Consider the following 20,754-nt stretch of genomic DNA (forward strand, 5'->3'; position numbering starts at 1 on the left):
GCTACTTACGCAATACGAGAGAACCTCTCGTAAGAGAACGTACTCGGTTACTAACGTAACCTCGGTTCTCTCTAGAAGAGGGAACGAGTATTGCGTAACCTGCCGTGTCGCGCCACGAGCTTTTGCGCTTCAGACTGCGAAAACCAGAATTTTAGCCTGTGAGCGCTGAATATATACACGCTGGCCACGCCCATTCTGACGGTTAGAAGGGTGTGGAGGGCGCGAAGCGCCCTCATTGGTTGCCGCGTTCAGAGCGCTCACCGATAGGCTTAAGCAGTTGCAGCCGAGCAGCCAATGAGCACGCTTATACAGCCTGCCTAGGTCTGTCGGCTGCTGCACTGCGTTGACAATGAATACAAAATTAAGGATAATTTTTTGGCTTCAGATCTCGAAGAAAGAAGACTTTCCCGATGCGTAAGCTACTTACGCAATACTCGTTCCCTCTTCTAGAGAGAACCGAGGTTACGTTAGTAACCGAGTACGTTTTATATTATTGCGACAGGTATAGAGATCCATCCGTGTCAGACATAGATCTGAGACACGAATATGTGATAATGATTGGTGAAACATTCATGCATTTAAGGGTTGAAAAAGCCTGGCCTTCGGAAAAAACCCCAAAAGGAAACAGGGTAAGCGTGGAGGAGTAAACCATAAGATCAAAGTGAATCAAAGATTTAACCCGCTGCCAAATATTATACTGAGCAATGTTCGCTCACTTCATCATAAGATGGATGAGTTGCAGGTGAATGTGGCTTTGCTACATAAGTACAGGAATGCGAACATGTTAGTGTTGAAACATGGTTGGATAACTCTGTGGATGAAGACAGTCTGTGGATAAGCAGATTTCCCGTGTACGATTGGATAGAGATAAAGACGTTACTGGAAAAAGACATGGAGGTGGAGTGTGTGTGTACATTAAGGAGAGCTGGTGTAACAACGTGACAGTGCAGGATAAAATATGTACTTCAGAGATTAAAATGCTTGTTCTTTCTCCCTGCCCGTTCTATCTACCACGTGAGTTCCCTCAATTATACTTTCTTGTGTATATACATCCTTGGGCTAAAATGGATGCAGCAACAGATGTATTGATAGACACTCTGCACAAACTGGATGCTACATCCCCAGATTCTTCTAAATCCATTTTGGGGGATTTTAATCAATGTCCTATGGACAAAGTTTTAAAAGGATATTATCTACACCTTTTGTGTTGATGCTATTATACCTAAGTCTGACTGTATTCTTATCTGGGATCAGTGAGGGAAAAAACCTAATAAGCAAGGAGGTTTTAAAAGAGCCATCAGATGTGACAAACTTTACTATAGAAATAAAATAGAAGAAATGTTTGTTTGACTAATGCTACAAGTCCCGTTTTTAATAATATATATATATATATATATATATAGAATCGTTTTCACTTGCATATACGTCACAATGAATATGAATAACTGTGAAACTAAACAAATCCCTTTCTTTGTGTTTCCAGTAAACTTTCAGTTAGCAAAAAATTGTGCTCAATGATTTTTAATCAGGCAAGTATGACACAGTTATGCCACTGATGAACTTTTACTCAAGACTACATCATGTTAAGATCAAGAAAGAGATAATATTTTACTCAAAAGAGGTGAGTACGTTCTCTTACCCCTGAACGCTTAAGTGAGCTCCAGTGAACCGGATCACTTGAGAACGAGACCACTGGGCCCTGTGTCTGAATATAATGTTCCACTCACCATCAGCAGACAGCTAAACTCACTTGGGTGTAAACTAAATTAAAAGAGCAATGTTGGATGTACTTGCAGGGGATTATGGGGTGGCCAGCACCGCCTCGGTAGCTCATCTCCACTGGACTCCCTAATACAGCGGGCTGTTTACTCAGGCTTTTGGAGTTATTCCTCTGGAATTAAGCCCTAGTGCCCACCTGTCAATCATCTAGCCCCTGCTTCTGCCCATTCGAAGCCCCAAATGGTCACAGAAAAGGTCTTTTTGGCTGGTAAGGGATCTCGCTGTGCCATGTCAGCAGGCCCGCACTGGACCGGCTGGCCTGACGGAGGAGAGGAAGATGTTCCTCAATCCTCTGCTTCCCTACGTCTGGAGTCGGCATGCAAACACTAGAGAGAATTTGACAGTAAATATCAAGACTTCATCTGCGGCCACAAGAACGCATGTAAATATATCAGCATTTGTGTTCTCTGCTGCTTCTGTTTGATTTGAAACGTTGTCAGGCAATATGACAGCAGGTCTGCCCGTGCGTGCATTCGTGCATGGCTTATTTAGCAGCGGGTGATTAATGGCCACTTGGGTAGGCTCTCTGTTAATAAGGTGGGAGGTATGAAAATCGGATGTACCTGTTAATATTAGTTTTGACTAATGATTCCTCCTGTTAGTCAAGCTCAAAAGGGGTCTAATGAGGGTGACGTCTGGTTATTAATGAAGCAATACAATGTTTATCATGCACCGCATTGCTAGCAAATGAATGGGTGTGAAATTTGATCTATTCCAATGTAATTGAGGCACATCTATCTTTGGATTACATTCTTCGAGTTGGAATGAAGGGCTTGGAAAGAGAGACGCTGAGCCGTTGATTAGTCTCGCTGGGTTATGACGGGAAGCCCATGCCTCTAATTCACCTTTCATTCATTACAACTCTATCCATCATGCTTAAAGCCATCAGCATTCAAAATCCAGCCCGTGAAAAGGAATCACAAACTTGTCACACCTTCCCTGCCCTTAATTTGTCATCAAGCACAAATGTAGAAATCACATGCAGGTGTTTCAATAACTGGGATATATGTGGAGATATGTGGAGATATTTTTTCCCACATGCATAAAACATTATGTGAACCAGGTTTGAATAATATTATTAAATAGGACTAATCGATTAGATCAGTGAACCTGCAAAATGTCATTGGGATTTTAATTTTCATTTCAAATATTTAAATTGTATACTACTATGTCTAAATAAATTAGAAAATCTATTGTTTTATATTATATTAATGTAATCTAGACATTATAATGTACATTATGAAAAATGGACATCTATTTTGAAATTGGTTTAGAGATTTGTTATTTTATTATAAATGTGTTAAATGGGCAATAAAATAGACAATAATATTAATTTGTAAATTAGGCAATAATATAGGCAATAATAGGCAATTAATATAAATATAAAGGCAATTAAATATAAAAATAGGAGAAATTAGAATGCACTATTAAATATCCATTATCCAATATTGTATTTATTGATATTAATAAGGGAATACTATGTTGTGATTGAATGTGTACAATACAATTCAACTCCTGCTGTAACTCAAATACTGGCCAAAACATCCCATATGGACCAATAAAATGTCTAAATATGAATAATTACCAATAACAAATATACTGTAGTAACAATGTGTAACCCTTCCTCTTTTTCCTCTTCATGATACACCCAATTAATCTTACAAACCTGTAAGATTTAGAGATTTTCAGGTTGCCGCATTACATTCTACTCCTAACACTGGGCAATGCTCAGAATATATCACAGATATGGATATTTTCACATTCATATTCACTTATTTTCGTGTTATGTAACATATGGCCAATTTAAACTTGCTTTTCGTATACGTGTCTTATTTATGTAAAAACACATCGCATCTCTCTTCACGAACAGGGCTCTTCATCACCTGTTCCAAGATGCTAATGAAAAGTTTAAATCGCTTGATTTGGCACCATACAATTCTGTCTCAGTGACAAGGGTATGAAATTGAAACCCGGTCATCTGTTTAAATATCCCAGTTATTGTCAGATGCTAATGAAAACAATCTTTCACGGTTAAATTTGTGTGGAGAAATTACATTAAAAAACACATAAACCAAGAGGGCCTGACTGATGAAATGCACAAGATAGAGGAGAGGCAAGGAGAACGCTCCACAAAGTTCACTGCATTGCTGCCCACAGTTTCCCAGTGTTATTGCTTCTCTGTGTCTGGGATCATACGGAGTTTGATTTCTTCCCACTAGAAAAAAAAAAAATCAGAGCTGTTCTGCTTGCCTTCCCTCTGATGAATCCGGTTAATGACAATGAATTGCAGAAGCATATCTATGCCAAAACAACTCTTGCTTCATTGGTTATACTCCTCAGTTCAGTAAATTTGTTAATCGCACAATTATTCCAGAAGGTAATATGCATTAAAATTTGAACAGAACCCTCAAGCTTGCATAAAAAAGACCTCTAAATGATATACACAAAAAATAATAAATAAATAATATGGTGATGCAAGTGTGCCTACTGAATAGAGTCTGTTTAGCTGAAAATTACATTAAAAAGGGAACAAAAGCTGTATGATTCAATCTTAATGCCTTGGATTTGCATAATAAAGATCCCTAGGAGCTTCATGCATAGGTAACTGTTTAGCATTTAGTGCCTAAAATGATCCCATGATGGAATGAGATCAGTCCCTAGTCAGGTGTGCAATATTTTCACCACAGTAGTGCTGCCAGAACTCGCATCTAATACAGATTAGTACAGAACAGAGGGAAATAGCATTATAAAGAATAAAATAACCATAGTTTCACAGTAACTATTTATTTCGAAAATCCACTGTAGACATTATACTGACTAAATGTAACTTTGAAAGTACATGTTGACATATTCTACTAACCCTAACACTGCTCTAATGAGAGTTTCACCATTTCACTCATGTGATGTTTACAGAGGAACAAGACAAATATAGTAAATCATGTTGGTAAACTATGAATAAATGAACAACTTTTTCAAGGGTGTTCAAGTATAACAATCTGATTAACCCAATCAACCTGAACATTTCCAGCTGTGGATTTGCCTCAAGAGGTTTAAACACAGGCATACTGGGAAGACGCACATAAACGGATTACCAAAAATTAATAAAATGCCATGTGAATTGCGTGCAAAGCATGAAACATACATAAAGTCCCACACCTACATTGGCTTCTTGAGTCGGGACAGCTGCCAGTCATTGGGAATAACACCGTGAATTCAAGCTTGTCGGAAAATGTAGGTTTTGTTTTGCTCACATTGGCTGAATTTTGCTTTTCTTTCCTTCTTGAAGAACCGCTATTCATGTGTCAACGATCAGAGCAGAATGCACAAACAGAAAAACACTGATGGGTGACAAATTACGGAGAAAGTTGTTTTTGAATGCGTAGCACTGCATAAACAGAATGCAACATGACTGTTTCAAGCTCTTGCACATGAAAATAATCAAGGATATGTCACCGTGAGCCTATGGGTTGTCTCTGCACATTGTCTCCGCGTACAAAAGACATCACTGATGCCATCTCCGACATCACCATTGCGCTTTGGCAAGAAAATAATATGTTTGACAAATAAAATTATGACTGGCAGACAACTAAACGGCTCGTCTGTAGGCAGGAAGAAATTTCCCTGCTGTCTTGTCATGTATTAACCTAAAAAAAGACGCAGTATGTCCTAACAGCAGCGTTTTACTCGTGTTCTCTCAGAATCGAGGATAACTGGCAGAATGATTGACATAAAGCAATGCTGGATCAGGAGTACGGCAGGATACCGATGTCATTGTGATCGTGCATTGGCACAAAATAACAATCTACATTTTAAGAAATTATGATTGCCAATCTCTGAAAAGACTGGCAGAACAAAGTACGCACGATAAAGAGATGCTTCCGTGCGATAAAAAGAGGCAAGCTGCTGAAACAAGCAGCATGGGGAAAGTACTTGAGCTCTCTGCCCTCTATGTGTTGGAGAAATGCAAACAAGGATGCTGGGAAATCTGTGGAGAGCCTTAACATCTGTCCACTGGCCAGGGCTGATGTCCTGCCAGCCAACAGCTTCTTTACCCTCTGTAGCAGAAACGTTTGCCACAAACAATCCCATGTGGAGTCTCCCCAGAGTCAAGGCTCTGTCCTTGAGAAATCCTTATTAGTCTTATTAAGACTTATTAGGGATATCTAATAATTGTGATGTACTACTAATAATAAAAAATGTCAATTCGATTTATTGATTGATTGATTGATTGATTACTTTAAAATAATACCCAATGAACCGGTTTCACAGACAAGGCTTAAATTAAAGGAGAACTCCGGTCAATTTTAACATTGAGCTCATTTTTTTGTAAATTTGGAGTGCTGTCAGTACAGAGAACAACGAAAAAAATCGGTGTTGCCTACACCGTGTTATCCTCTTTTTAAAATTTGCACCCTGTTGGCTTCAATGGGGTTTTAAAACTGCTTTTAGCCTCTTAACATCCTTGATGTGTTATTACAAGTGCACAGGTCATGTGAGTGTTTCCTTCGGAGTGAACGCGGGTGAATCTGACTGCAGTAGATGTGAAAGATATGAATAAAAATGATGTTTATTCAGCCAGCGCACATACCTGTATTTACATCCTGTTTTCGGTCGAAGTCCATAGTAATCGATTGTCGAGTTCACGCGCGTGATCATAGGTACTAAACATATGCGCGTGAACTCGACAATCGATTACTATAGACTTCGACCGAAAACAGGATGTATGTGCGCTGGCTGAATAAACATCATTTTTATTCATATCTTTCACATCTACTGCAGTCAGATTCACCCGTGTTAACTCTAAAGGAATCACTCACATGACCTGTGCACTTGTAATGACACATCAAGGATGTTAAGAGGCTAAAAGCAGGTTTAAAACTTGCCCCATTGAAGTCAACAGGGTGCAAATTTTAAAAAGAGGATAACACGGTGTAGGCAACACCGATTTTTGTCGTTGTTCTCTGTACTGACAGCACTCCAAATGTACAAAAAATGTTAAAATTGTTAAAATTGACCGGAGTTCTCCTTTAAGCCAGGATTAGGCCGTAGTTCAGTTGGGGTATTTTTATAAATGTGCCTTAGAAAAAACATTACTGGTGTGCATCTTGAGACCAAACAATGGCACTGACACGTTTTAAGATATGTCACTGCAAGTTGCTTTCAGTTAAAACAGCTCAAATGCATTTTATTCTGGGACTAGTCTTAAACCTTGTCTTTGAAACCCGGGAAATGTGTTGCTGTGTCATTGGTCATAATTGTGAATATCCATTAAACAAGTTAATTGTTACTTTCTTTACCATTTGTCTTATTATACATTTTCTCAAATACTTGAAGAATCTTTTTTTTATTAGTTTGGAAAATTCCTATCACATGATAAATTATGCATTTTCAACAGTCTTATGTTTTACACTGGCATTCAGAAGTTTAGGGGCGGTTAGGTATCTTAGTGTTTTAGAAAGAAGTCTCTTTTGCAGGAATTTTATGCAATTAATACCTGTGATGGCAAAGCTGAATTTTCAGCATTATTACTCCAGTCTTCAGTGTCACATGATCCTCCGGAAATCATTCTAATATGCTGATTTGGTGCTCAATAAACTTTATTATTATCACAGTTAAAAGCAGTTGCCCTGTTAATCAAAATTAATCAAATCTTTGTGTGTCACTACTGAATCTTAAGTCATTTCTGACATACAGGCTGGCAGCTTGGTTTCACACTGGTCGAAATGTTATTTTGAGAGGCACTGCACCAAACAGCACCACAAGGTAACCCGCCTCCATTAAGCACTTTATTAATTTTTCATAAACACTGCTCCCTGAGGACTTGTAATAGGAAAAACTAAGACTGAGCAAAAGCAAAATATGTTGTATGATAGCTAATGAAGGGTATAAATTGATGTAAATGTATACATACTGTACATGCAGCTCAGTACTGCAGTAGAACACTCTCTCTATCCAATGTCAGTAGTCTTTAAAGGGGACAGTTACTATACATATGAGAATATGACTCTCAGACGGGCCATAAAATGCACTCTTGGTTCTCAAATGCACATCTCTTCTCCCTCCTTGATCCAGAAAGGGCACTTATAGGCCTGTATGGGCAGTATAACATTTTTTTATAAATCCCCCTCTTGGTAAAAACTTGAACAGGTATTTCCACCCGTAACTTTGCAAGCTGTGCTACAGATTCGCACGGCTGCAGGAATGAAGATGGATGTTGATGTCCCTGCACCATAGCGACACGTTCCTGTGCGGATACAGGGAAAGAGAATGAGTAATAATCGTAGAGATTAATATCAATGATCCAACGTTCCTATTCTTGATGAGTCTTGTAATTAGAACCAGCAGGGCAGAATGTAAAGCAGCTGTAGCGCCTAAAACACCTGCGTCGTCAGTTTTAACATTTTGTGTATTGAACTTTAAGCTTACCACTCCGTTATTATATACTTATTTATTTATATGTTTGCCACTAGTGGGGTAGTTGGCACCATTCTTGATTCCCCCCACAGCTCTCCTGCCATAATCCTTCATAGCACAATTTTTTTCTAGCAGGGCTGACTAATAATCACTGTGCCGCAAGGGGAAAAGAGATTGACCTTCAAAGGGATTTCTGGATTTTCTGAGGTATTAAGACAATGCTGGATGCCTTTACTAAAATAACACGTTACTCAAGGACAGCAGTCAAAATATTTGTAAAAGAGAGAAAAGCAAGGGCAATAATAACGCTCATGGGTCATTGGATTCACAGCGCACTGCAGACATTACCCGCATGTCTCTATAGGGTAAAAGATTCATGGTTTACTGATGACAAGCTCAGCTGATGTAGGAAATCAGCCCTTTATGTTTTAAACCTGCATCACAACACAGATCTTAGGGCCCACACACAAGTGATGACAGCATGTAGAGTGTTTGTATCAGTGGTAAAATACTACTGTTGATGGAGACAGACGATGATGTTGTAGGCAATTTAGCCCTGTCTTCAATGCTTTTACCTTTAATTAGGTCAGTGGGAGAATGCAATTGTTATATGATCACACTCTTATTCATGCAAATGCTTTTAAACCATTCAAGCGCGATTGCTGCTCTTGACTGAATAACTTTTGTAGCTTTAAAAAGGATTAGTCTATATTTAATTTATAATGTATGCAGTGAAGACTGGGAGGTGTTTGATAACTTTATTACATTTCTGTATATATCTTACCTGTTAGACCTATACCTGAAAATCTGTTTACAAGGTAACATGGGTCAAAAACAACGAAAATGATAATTTTTTGTGAATTTTGACAGGGTAAAAAAAAAAAAAACGGTCTGACTGGGTCAATAGAAAAAATTGAGGTGCACAGGTAAATGTGGCATTTATTATAATGGGTTTATGTAAAGATTGTTTTAAGTTCACTCAAATTAAAAGTTGTTGTATTTATTCAAGCATATTAAATGCTAAAATTGATAGCTTTCAATTATACTGTAATGCTGAATGGCTATATTTAATGTCTAAAATTGAGGGAAAAACTGGTGTTGCCTTCTTAAACAAATATTTAAAATATAGGGTACTGTCTTTATTTTGTTTCTATATTAATTTGGAGTTTAAATGTGAAATTATTACAATATAACAATATATTAAAAACGTTCATGTTAGATGTGATCAATCACAATTAATCAGAAAAATGTGATTAATTTTTTTTTTAATCGATTGACAGCACTAGTTATTATTATTTCATTATTATATAAAACAAATATTAACATGTATAATTTATAATATTGATATATTTTGTTGAATCAACAAAACTTAATATTTTACTTTTGTCCTCCAAATCAAAGTAATTTGGTGCAACCAAGATGCAGAAACATGCTGGAAATAATGTAACAGAAAATTATGTCAAGAGATAACCCATACAGACCCTCATGACAGTGTGTTAAGGTCAGTAAGTCTCATTAAATTTTAGATAAAGTGTTTTTTTATGACAACGCAAGGTTAGATCAGATTTTATAATATCATGTGGTGCAACTCCCCCCCCCCAAAAAAAATTTGAGATACTTATGAATTAACAATTAATTATATTTGTATAAACATATATATATAAATTTAGAAAATAATGATTATGTTTATACACACTTCTACTGGATGGTTAGGCCACATGATATTTTAAAGCAATTCAATCTAAAATCAGAATGTAGCTCAGTTTTAAAAACTTTCCTTGCTTTGAAGCAGCTTGTATGAGGAGGAAAAAATCATTCTAGATACACTAGCCATAATATAATTGGCTCACAACGCCATGAGGGGGCCCTGAGCACCAACGGAGGCAACAGGGGTGTCCTGAACCAAATATAACTTCACAAGATTTTAGAATTGGAGATTTCAAACACGCAAAAAGCAGGTAGCTCAGAAACCAGTGGAGCAAATAAGATTGTGTTGAGGCCAAAGAGAATAAACAAAATTGCAAGAGCCAAGAAGCTTGGGGCTGGTGACTAGAGATATAAATCTTTATCTGTTCAGGCTACAGGCTAACCTCTGATTAACTGCATTTGGGGGAAATTTACAGCTGTGGATCTCCTCAGCAACCAAATCATAAATGAATCTCAGTGAAGGATTGAGGCAAGTTACAAGGACCAGGATGAATTACTTCAAGGTTCTAAGTGTATGTGTTAGTATGTGGTGATCTTAATCCTGATAATCGAGCATGTTTCAGTCCACACAAGCTCCATAAACAGACAAGATGGAAAGACCATCAAACCTCAAGGTATTTCAAAATCGCAGAGGGATCATCTAAAGTCCTATTTACAATCTCAACATGAGACGTCAGGCGTACAAGCGACCGTACACACGGGCCCTAGATCCATGTGCAGACCTTTTTAAGTAGAAAAGGCTTATTTCACTTATCTCTTACTTCCAGAGAACATAGGATAGAGAATATCAAAACCCCAAGATAGTCACGACCCCGACTGCTCCCTACAAACGTGCCTTGTCCTGTCTTGCCCTTACTGATAAAAGTCCGGCTGAAATTGCTGACAGAAAATCAGCAAAAATAAACATTATTTTCCAAAAGAGTGCCCTGTTCTGACCTCTAAACTGAGTATTTGAGTTAAAAGACTGGTAAATCAATATGGAGGGCCACATTGGCAAGAAATTGGCAACAGGACCTATGGGAACATCTGGTTTACACCACCCAAAAGAATGCCACTGATATAGAGGGATAGTTCACCCAAAAATTAACATTCTATCATCACATGTTGTTTCAAGCTGGTATGGCTTTATTTCTTATGTGGAACAGAAGATATTTTGAATCTTTCAAGTTTTTATCTAATGAAAGTCAATAGGCTTAAAACAATTGGCCATTGGACCTAGAGCTGCACGTTTAATAGTATTTTAATTGTGATCATGATTTCTGCTTCTCTCATTTATTTAAGCATAACTGCCTGACATATTTGCATTATATCCAAACATGAATCTTGACTACATTGTTGTGGAATAAATGCACGTTTGCATCCTCTGTGCAAGAATACACATTATTTTAGTTTTAAAAGAAAAACATTAACATAACTTTGAATTATTGTAATATTGTAAATTAACCAGTTTTAGCAGTTCATAATGTAGAGAAAAAACGTAAAATAAAACTTGCGTAGGAGTTGATGTTTTCTTAATGTGTGCTTACCTGAAAGTGCAATGATTCTAATGTTTACTGATTCTAAATTTCTCAAATGAAAACAGTTGATAACCGCAATTATAGTTTTTGAGCAAAATAACTGTGATTATTTAACCATGATCGTGTAGCCCTAATTGGATACCATTGATTTCCACAGTATAGACATTTCTCAAAATATCTTCTTTTGTGTTCCACAGAAGTAAGAAGGTGAACAATCCCATTGGATGAACTATCCCTTAAACATAAATGTGCCAAACCAGTTAGGTGGAAGGGGAAAGCATTTCTAGGGAATCTCCATGGGGATTGTAATTGAATGTAATGCATAGGGAGGTAAAAACCTAAGCACCAAACCAAAGATTTGTTCCACCCTCAGAGTTTTACACGCAATCCATCATGGCTCAGAGGGTTTCCTGGCTTTGGTCCTGCAGCGTAGTTCATTTCTAAGGTGTTAAACATGTCCATCTGTTTTCCCCCGGCAGAAGCTACAGCGCTGCGTGAATCCCGGCGAGCACCTTGATCATCCGCAGTGGCAGTTGTTCCCTGCCGAAAAGCCCACGAGCGGACCCGGCTAATCTCTGGCTCCATGGCAGAGATGGATGGAGGCACATGGACGCATCCATCTGCTGGTACCCTCTTGCCTAATAGACCCTGCAGTGTAGCTGGGAGTGAGGGTGGTCATCCTGACAACGAGTCCCAGACACTAGAGACGACTCTAGCTAGCTCTGGGTCGTAAATTACTGGAGCTTCAAATGCAACTCGGTTTGAGTTCAATTTCTCTCCCTGATACAGTAAATAAAACACCAAGGGAACAGGTAGTTATTTCACCCTCAAAAATGAAACTCCCTTCCCAAGCTACTCTTGATTTTATTGTTTGGTCCAGAGCATAATTCCCTTACAGTACAATTCCATTTTGCATTCTACTTTGGGTCCTAAACACTACCGTTCAAAAGTTTGGGGTCAGTTATTTTTTTTTATTTTTTTTTTAAAGAAATTAATACTTTTATTCAACAAAGAAACATCTTATAAAATATTGATATTCTTAATTCATCTTAATTCATGAACCTCCAAACTATAAGACTTTTTCAAACTTTTTCAAACTATTTCAAAACTTTCAAACAAGGCTTTGTAAAGTCAACATTCAAATTTGAACAAATTCTGCATTCTCTTCGCTACCTCAATTTAAATTGAGCAATCTGAATCTTTTTGAATGGTGCAACGAATCTGAACCTCTGACATTCCTAGTTAAAAGTACAATTGTATGATCAATAAGTTATGACATCATATGTTTTTACATTGCTTTAACTCATCAAAATAAGTTATACAAGGTTTATCACGTTTTAAAGTCAGATTAATGTCATTTAAGTTGAAATTACTTAAACATCCAAGTTGATTGTACTTAAAACATTTTTACAGTGTATGGTTTGCTGGTGCACATCATTCAGAAACAAACATAAGTCTGATGTCAATGGACTCTCATCTGCACTAAAAGTTCTAGTGTAAATCCAGCCTCGTATCTTCCCGAGATCCCTAGGGATTATGATACTCCACAGAGAGGAAATGCTTTAAGTCCAGGAATGCATGAAATCATGAAGTCAAAGTTCCATTGTAGATTCAACAGCACGCCAAATTTGACTAGTTATTAATATCTACATTGAGTCTAGCCTGGGGCAATCCACATGTCAGTGGAACCAGGCCAAAATCAGGATACAAGGAAGAGAGACAGCAAAAGGAAGTGAGAGAGAGACTTTGGAGAAGAGGAGGAGGAGCCGTGAGTGAGTGGGCCCACATGGACATCTGCTGCACTCTTGCAGGCTGAACTAATCCTTTCGGTTAGCGGCGCTCACAGGGCAAAGCCTCTCTGATGGCAGATGTCCTCTGTACTCTGCCGCTTGCCTTTTTGCCCTCTACCAATGCATCCACCCGTCACGACCAATGAGGCCCATCCCTTAGACTAAAGCACGACAAATTACAACAAACACATATCATACACTGTCTTTGTAAGGTAGCTTTCACACTTGGTTCGATTGCCTGGTCCGAACCCGTTTGATTGCTCCCCCCTTCCCCTTCCCCTTCCCCTTCCCCTTCCCCTTCCCCTTCTGGATTGTGTTCACATTATATTATTTGGGTCTGAACCACGGTACACCTGCATCATCAAAGCAGCAGCTGTTTACCCTTGTTGCTTGGAAACGATGACACCGGAGAAGGCGGCAAAATGCATAGCATCAGAGCCTAAAATTAGCACTAACCTAGCACCAAATGCGAGTAAAAATCGGCATTGGCGAGTATATGAAACGGTGTCAATCGACAGTTAGCTGGTAACATTTTTATGAATCCTAACAATGCAATGTTGTGAGAACATGAACAAATGTGACATGTGAAAAACTTCTCTTACTGCTCTTGACTAAAAAAAAACTTCATTAAGGATTAATCTATATCTATACGAAGATTAATCTTTATCTAAGTGAAGACTACATGCAGTGTTATTTTACATTTGATAACTTATTGATAACTACTGTTAGACCTACCAGAAAAACCTGATAAGCATTGTTTATTTCATTTGTATCTTTGTTCTGATGTATTTATTTGTGCTATTGCTTGTAATTTGATTATTTGTTCTTTTTTTGTTTTGTTTTGTTTACTCGTCTTTAATAATGTTTTAAATTTATATTAGTTAGGCTAGTACTTTTAACTGCGATATTGAAATTGGAATAGAGAATAGTGAATTTTCACTGTTATCTAAAAAAATTGGTGTCATTACTGCCTGTTTCATACATTTTCTGAAGTCACCGGCCATTGGCAGGTGTGGCAAAAAGTTAGCTTTAGGCCCTGCATTGAGTTGCTCACCTCACCTCACTTTTATATTTTGTTTTTTAAACCTTTGGATTTGTATTCAAAGCATCAGCACATAATGGCAATTGCATCTATCTGCTGCAAATGTACTGAGAATGTTTTCAATAATGCGGGAATCCAGCAGAAACAAGATATACATTCTCTCTGCTAGAAGTGCATCAGTCACGCTTATCAGGAAAGTGAGTATGAACACTCAAAAACACAGTTTTTGAAATCATACGTCATTAAAGGGATACTCCACTTTTTTTGGAAATAGGCTCATTTTACAACTCCCCCAGAGTTAAACAGTTGAGTTTTACCGTTTTCGAATCCATTCAGCTGAACTCCGGGTCTGGCGGTACCACTTTTAGCATAGCTTAGCATAGATCATTGAATCGGACAGCACCATTAGCATCTCTCTCAAAAAAATGACCAAAGAGTTTCGATATTTTTCCTATTTAAAACTTGACTCTTCTGTAGTTACATCGTGTACTAAGACCGACGGAAAATGAAAAGTTGCGATTTTCTAGGCTGATATGGCTAGGAACTATACTCTCATTCCTGCGTAATAATCAAGAAACTTTGCTGCCATAGTCCAAGTCCAGCAGGCGTAATGATATCATGCAGCGCCTGAAAATAGTCCCCAGCTCGGTAACTTCCAACGTGACCGGGACTAAGTTTGTCTAACCTATTAGACCTATTTTCAGGCGCTGCGTCATATCATTACGCCTGCTGCACCCATGGTACGGCAACAAAGTTTCTTGATTATTACGCAGGAATGAGAGTATAGTTCCTAGCCATATCAGCCTAGAAAATTGCAACTTTACATTTTCCGTCAGTCTTAGTACACGATGTAACTACAGAAGAGTCACGTTTTAAATTGGAAAAATATCGAAACTCTTTGGTCATTTTTTTGAGAGAGATGCTAATGGTCCTGTCCAATTCAATGATCTATGCTAAAAGTGGTACCGCCAGACCCGGAGATCGGCTGAATGGATTCGAAAACGGTAAAACTCAACTGTTTAACTCTGGGGGAGTTGTAAAATGAGCCTATTTCCAAAAAAAGTGGAGTATCCCTTTAATAGCGGATCTCTTCCGCGATTTAGTACGATTGTGTTCATATCAGTAGTGAACCGTTCTGGAGTTCACATGAACTCAGGCACAGTAGATGGGTGCGCACCTGAGTTTGGAAAACAGCATTCACATCATCCAAACGAACCGAACTCTGACATCAATCAAATCCCACTTTTGTGCACAAAAAGTGCTAGTGTGAAAGTATCATAAGTCTAAGCTTTACAAATTATATTACAAAGAAGAGGAGGAAGAAGAAAAATATATAAATTATTAAAAAAAAAGATATATAGGGTTAAACTGACCACCCGATTCAACAACAGCCAGTACTAGCAGTAAGCATTGGAGAGGCAAAATAATGGACGAGGGACGATCCTGCAGAGCTGTTAAATGCTTGTTAAGATTAATAAACACCCTCCAATGAAGCATCTCCCCAGACACACTGCTTCCTGAATAGGGTCAGACATCATACATGCTTCCTTAAAGACCCTGTGGTGGGCTTACACTTAAGTAAGCATATGACTGAGGGGGACGAGAGAGAGAGAGAGAGAGAGAGAGAGAGAGAGACAGAGAGAGAGAGGGAGAGAGGGAGAGAGAGAGTAGGTGATAGAAGATGCTTAAGGCAAAAAACGTGAAGAGAAAGCAAGAGAGGTGGAGGTTGGAGAAAGCAAAAGACTAATGAAACTAAAACATCATGGGTATTTGTTTCAAGGGAGAAGAAAATTAATAAGCATGATGCAAAACAGCAAACCAATTATTACAGGGTGAGCAATGCGGTGAAGTCTTGACAAAGAAGTAAACAGCCGAACTAACCGGCACGTGAGCACACACACCTCCGCCGGCGACTGCATCTGCTTTATACCAGCGCAGCAGCCAACCAACCACACACATACTGACTAACGAGTGCTGATGACTCAAATCAATTCAGATCTGGTTAACAGTTTTACTGTAACTCAGTGAGTCATTCGCGAGCAGAGAGAAAATGAAATGTAATATTTTTAGAAGACATTATGTGGTCTTAATATGATCTTTTTGTTCCCAATAAAAAAAGTTTAGGGGTAATTTCCCTGATAAAAAATAATACCATAAACCAGCCTAAGCTAGTTTGGTGGTTTTATCTGACCATAGCTGGCTTTAGAAGGGTTTTAGGCACTGGAAGACCAGCTAGCCACTTGGACCCATTAAAGTAGTTTTTTAGCAGGTTTCTGTGAAAATCTGATTTTATTTGCTAGATTTCGCAAAAGGGTTGCAAAAGGTCACGTATGAACGTATGAAGACTTTAGATGACACCAACTTTGGATCAACATAAAACAACTGTCAAATATTATCCTTATATTGTAAAATGATCCTTATATTGTAATCATTATATACGCAAATTGCAATTGCTGCCTAACATCTCTGTTGTGTCTGCTTAAAGGATTAGTTCACTTCAAAATGAAAATTCTGTCATCATTTACTCACCCTCAAGTTGTTTCAAACCTGTAGGAATTTGTTTCTTCTGCTGAACACAAAAGAAGATAATTTGAAAGTCGGTAACCTAACAGTTGATGGACCCCATTGACTTCCATAGTATTTTTTTTTCCTACTATGGAAGTAAATTGGGGTCCATCAATTCTGCTTCTTTTGTGTTCAGCAGAAGAAAGAAATTCATATAGGTTTGAAACAACTTAAGAGTGAGTAAATGATGACAGAATTTTGAAGTGAACTATTGCTTTAACTGAATACATGAATACATGTTACATTGCTGCCATAAGGACATTTTATTTGATACACTCATCTTTGGCTAGTTACAGATTACTTCCTAAATTGTAACTATAAAACAAGCATTATACAGAATATTTGAATTGAATGTAATTTAACTTATCGTTGCTCAGCAAAAATTCATATTTCACTCTAAATATTGCATAAATTTCACTAATGTAACTGCACATTAACTCTGGAGCCAGTAATATTTTCCTTATAGGTATGGCGCTTTTTAAGGTTAAAGGCCATTGCACACTGAGTCCGAAATTTGCATCCGAAATTTTCGCACGTAAAAAAAAAAAAATCGACCTCACGTTATTGTCAATCACGCTTGCACACTGTCTACGAAACTTTCGTCCGTAATAAAAAAATTCGGATCAGGTTCGATTTTCTGCGTTTTTCGCATCCACAGCCAGTATTTTGAGAGGTTTTTTGACAATTCAGAGCCACTGTACAAGCGAACGACAAAATCGAGCACCCAATTCGATTACTAATCATGTATTATTTGGGTATAAAATATAACCTGTTTTTAATATGTGGCTCCAGTATCGCTAGCAAAGCATCAAACTGTTCCACTGACATTCTGAGGTAAATTTTGAATCGTTTGGGATAATTTCGCAACTCCTTGATAAGGAGGTGAAACTCTCCTTCCTCTAGGCGCAATCTCAGGATTGGATGGCCCAATATTTCCTCTTTCTTTTTCTCTTTTAAAGAAGTCCTCACTGCTTAAATCATCCTCACTGCTTGACGAATCCATTTTGTATTTTTTGCGTTTTTTCCCGCAAAGGTTTAATAAATACGCATCGGACTCAGTGTGCAAGGTTTCTGTGCGTGACGAATTTTAAGGCTGACGAACACGAAAAAACGCATACGAAAATTTCGGACTCAGTGTGCAATGGCCTTAAGGATAGTTGCTAAAGAGGATTGGGACACCAGCACTACCAAAAAAATAAATAAAAAATATGATGGTGGCACTCGGTAAAACAGGCCCTTATGCCAGCTGATTAGCTGTCTGAGAGCAGTTTTATTCAGGGGGGCATGACGAGAGCGACTCGCTCCATAAATCTACAACAGTTCTGATAATGACACTCAGACTGTGTGCAGTTCTATAATCCATTAGGCCCTCTCACCATTACAGCACCTTTCCTAGAGGCCGCTCCGGAGCTTAGCCGAACCCCAGACAACCATGAGAAAAACATAGCAACAATAAATTAAGGGTTGTGGCATGCAGGCACATGCTTAAACCCCCTAATGGATCTGTGCGCCTTAGCTAGGAAAAAAAATAGCCAATAATCAGCAGTGGATTTGTTAAAAAAAAGCTAAGGGCGACTGAGGGAAGATGGCTGCGAGAACTGAATCATTAAGGGAGAAAGATAACTCTGAGCCTCATTTACCAACGGAGAGATATGCTGTGAAGATTCTGATGCAAATAACTGATGCTAATTTCAGAATCCATGCATTCATTCTTGAATATTTTTATGAAGCACAGACTAACGACTCACACTGACAGATGCCTCATGCCACCAGCATATTAGCATCTGCCAACACCCTAATACTGGCCAAAATGGTGACTTAAGGCCCGTTCACACCAAGAACGATAACTACAAAGATAACTATATTAGCAGCCACACCAGCTGACGATATAGTTCTGTTTCTAAGTGCGTGCTTGTCTGCCGCTTTAAATGCTCAAGCTCATTAGGATGGATTCTGATTGGCTGTCAATGTTTTTATCGTTCATCAGCTGGATAAAATCGTCCTGAAAGTGATTCCAACGATATCGTTTCTCTGTGCCATTATCGATATAGCTGTGGTGTGAACTCTGCTATTCTTTAATATTGAGAACGTTTTTTAGAACTATATCTTTATCGTTATCGTCCTTGGTGTGAACAGGCCTTTATACTGTGCAGATGTGAACAACTTAATTAAACTGGCAATAAAAACCCTTTGTAAGACTGGCAGCAGCTGCTAATGTTTCTTTAACAAGTCTATTTGAACAAAAGCCCCACAAATTAATAAGTACATGAGTTGTAGTGACCTATGACTCTTACTCAATTGACAAGTCATCACTCTGACAGACATCCATTGCATAACGTGCTATTACCACTGAAGATCAAACTGACCCTGCATCACAATTTACACATTTTCCTCCAATAACCGGGGGATTAAACATGCACTATTTTCATATTTAGGATGTTATGAAGATGATCAGACTGAAAACTGTTGCTAAGTTGTAGTCAAATGACCCTTAAAAGCACAGATGGGTGTTAAGATGATCAGTGTCATGTCTTTATAGATGTTAATTGCTACCATCAAAGATTAGAAAAGAATGTTTGCAAAAGCAACAAAGGTTTTTGTGGATTTGTTCTAGTCATTGTACATTAACTCTGGAGACAGATGCATTTCTGCATAAGATGTTAAGCACAGTGAAATAAAACAGTTCATCTATGAGTTTCCATCATTTTAATCTGAAATAATAACTGTCAATCACTGAGGAATTTGTATGTAATGAAAACACTGACGGATCTGTCATGAACACAATGATACATTTGCATAAGAACCTCGCAGACAAATACTGATGAAGCAATCTGAGAAAAGCAACAGCAGCAAAATATACTTCATCAAAATATTTCTTTGCTGAACTTCATTTGTACGTAACTAAAATAACACTTAACTTTCCTTAATAACCGATGCTTCATATCTAGACAACTGGAATATGGAAAGCACCTCATTTTGAAGAAACTCTCCAAAGCTTATTAATGAATCCAGCACCATTTGCTCGAGGCAATCTCAATCATTACATAAAAAAATACACAATTTTATCTCTCTCCACAAATCTGTTGCATTGAAAAATTAAGCTGACAGAGGGAGAGGCATAGCAATGGGGAAAGAGACAGAGAGAGACGCATACAGGCTAGAGTTGTTGTATTGCAATTGAAACTGGAAGGTCATAAAGTTTTGATAGTTCCAGTATTTACTATCACCTTAAATCATGTACAACTACAGCAAACTTTTCTATAATAAGTTTTCATGCATGCGTGCCGCTGTGGAGAGCATTGCCACTTCACCCGTTTTATGCTTATGAGCTTGAGGCTATTCACAAGCAACTAAATCATCTTTCACTGGAGGAAAATTGTACCTCTGTGGAGAGAAATAAAGCTAGAACAAGCCATTCTGAGGATATCGTATGGGGCACCGACCAGGAAACCTTGATGCATGATGGGTAAAGTTAAGCAAAAATTGAATTGCTTACCAAGCACACCAAGCCGATAGTTTACGGTTATGACGATGACGTTGCCGTAACTGGCCAAGATGCTTCCATCGAACATATTTCCCGTTCCTTCCATGTATGATCCTCCGTGAATGAAAACCATCACCGGTTTGGGGCTCCCACTTTCACGAATGTCTGGAAAAAGGAGGATAGAAACGATTAAATGACAAATTACTGTAGACAGCTGGAAATGCATTCAGAGCTGAGGGCTCCCATTTTGCTCAAATTGGCTTTATTTTTTAGACTTGATTTTAGAAATTTCCTAGGCAATATGAATGTCATGTTCCTGGTGATCGAAAAATGCACATCACTTTTTTTTTTTTTTATGATTGCCTTTTTTTGTTTTGTTTTTCTTGAAGGGCCTGACAGCAATAAAACGTGGAAATTAAAATGGGCATTTTAATTTCTGAAGCAATCCTTTGAATT

The 20,754-nt window shown here is 38.1% G+C and overlaps 1 protein-coding gene across 3 annotated transcripts in view; it reads right to left on the reverse strand.

Moving 5' to 3' along the window:
• Nucleotides 1-20,754, reverse strand: part of nlgn1 (neuroligin 1) — a 298,549-nt gene that overhangs the window by 122,461 nt on the left and 155,334 nt on the right. For all 3 annotated transcript variants that reach the window (XM_084100585.1, XM_084100586.1, XM_084100584.1), the window contains one exon: nucleotides 20,311-20,463. In XM_084100585.1, the coding sequence (XP_083956711.1) occupies nucleotides 20,311-20,463 (153 nt within the window). The remainder of the gene's footprint in view (nucleotides 1-20,310; nucleotides 20,464-20,754) is intronic.

Source organism: Abramis brama (assembly GCF_963993115.1).
Source record: "Abramis brama genome assembly, chromosome: 23".
In the NCBI taxonomy this organism is placed as follows: domain Eukaryota; kingdom Metazoa; phylum Chordata; class Actinopteri; order Cypriniformes; family Leuciscidae; genus Abramis; species Abramis brama.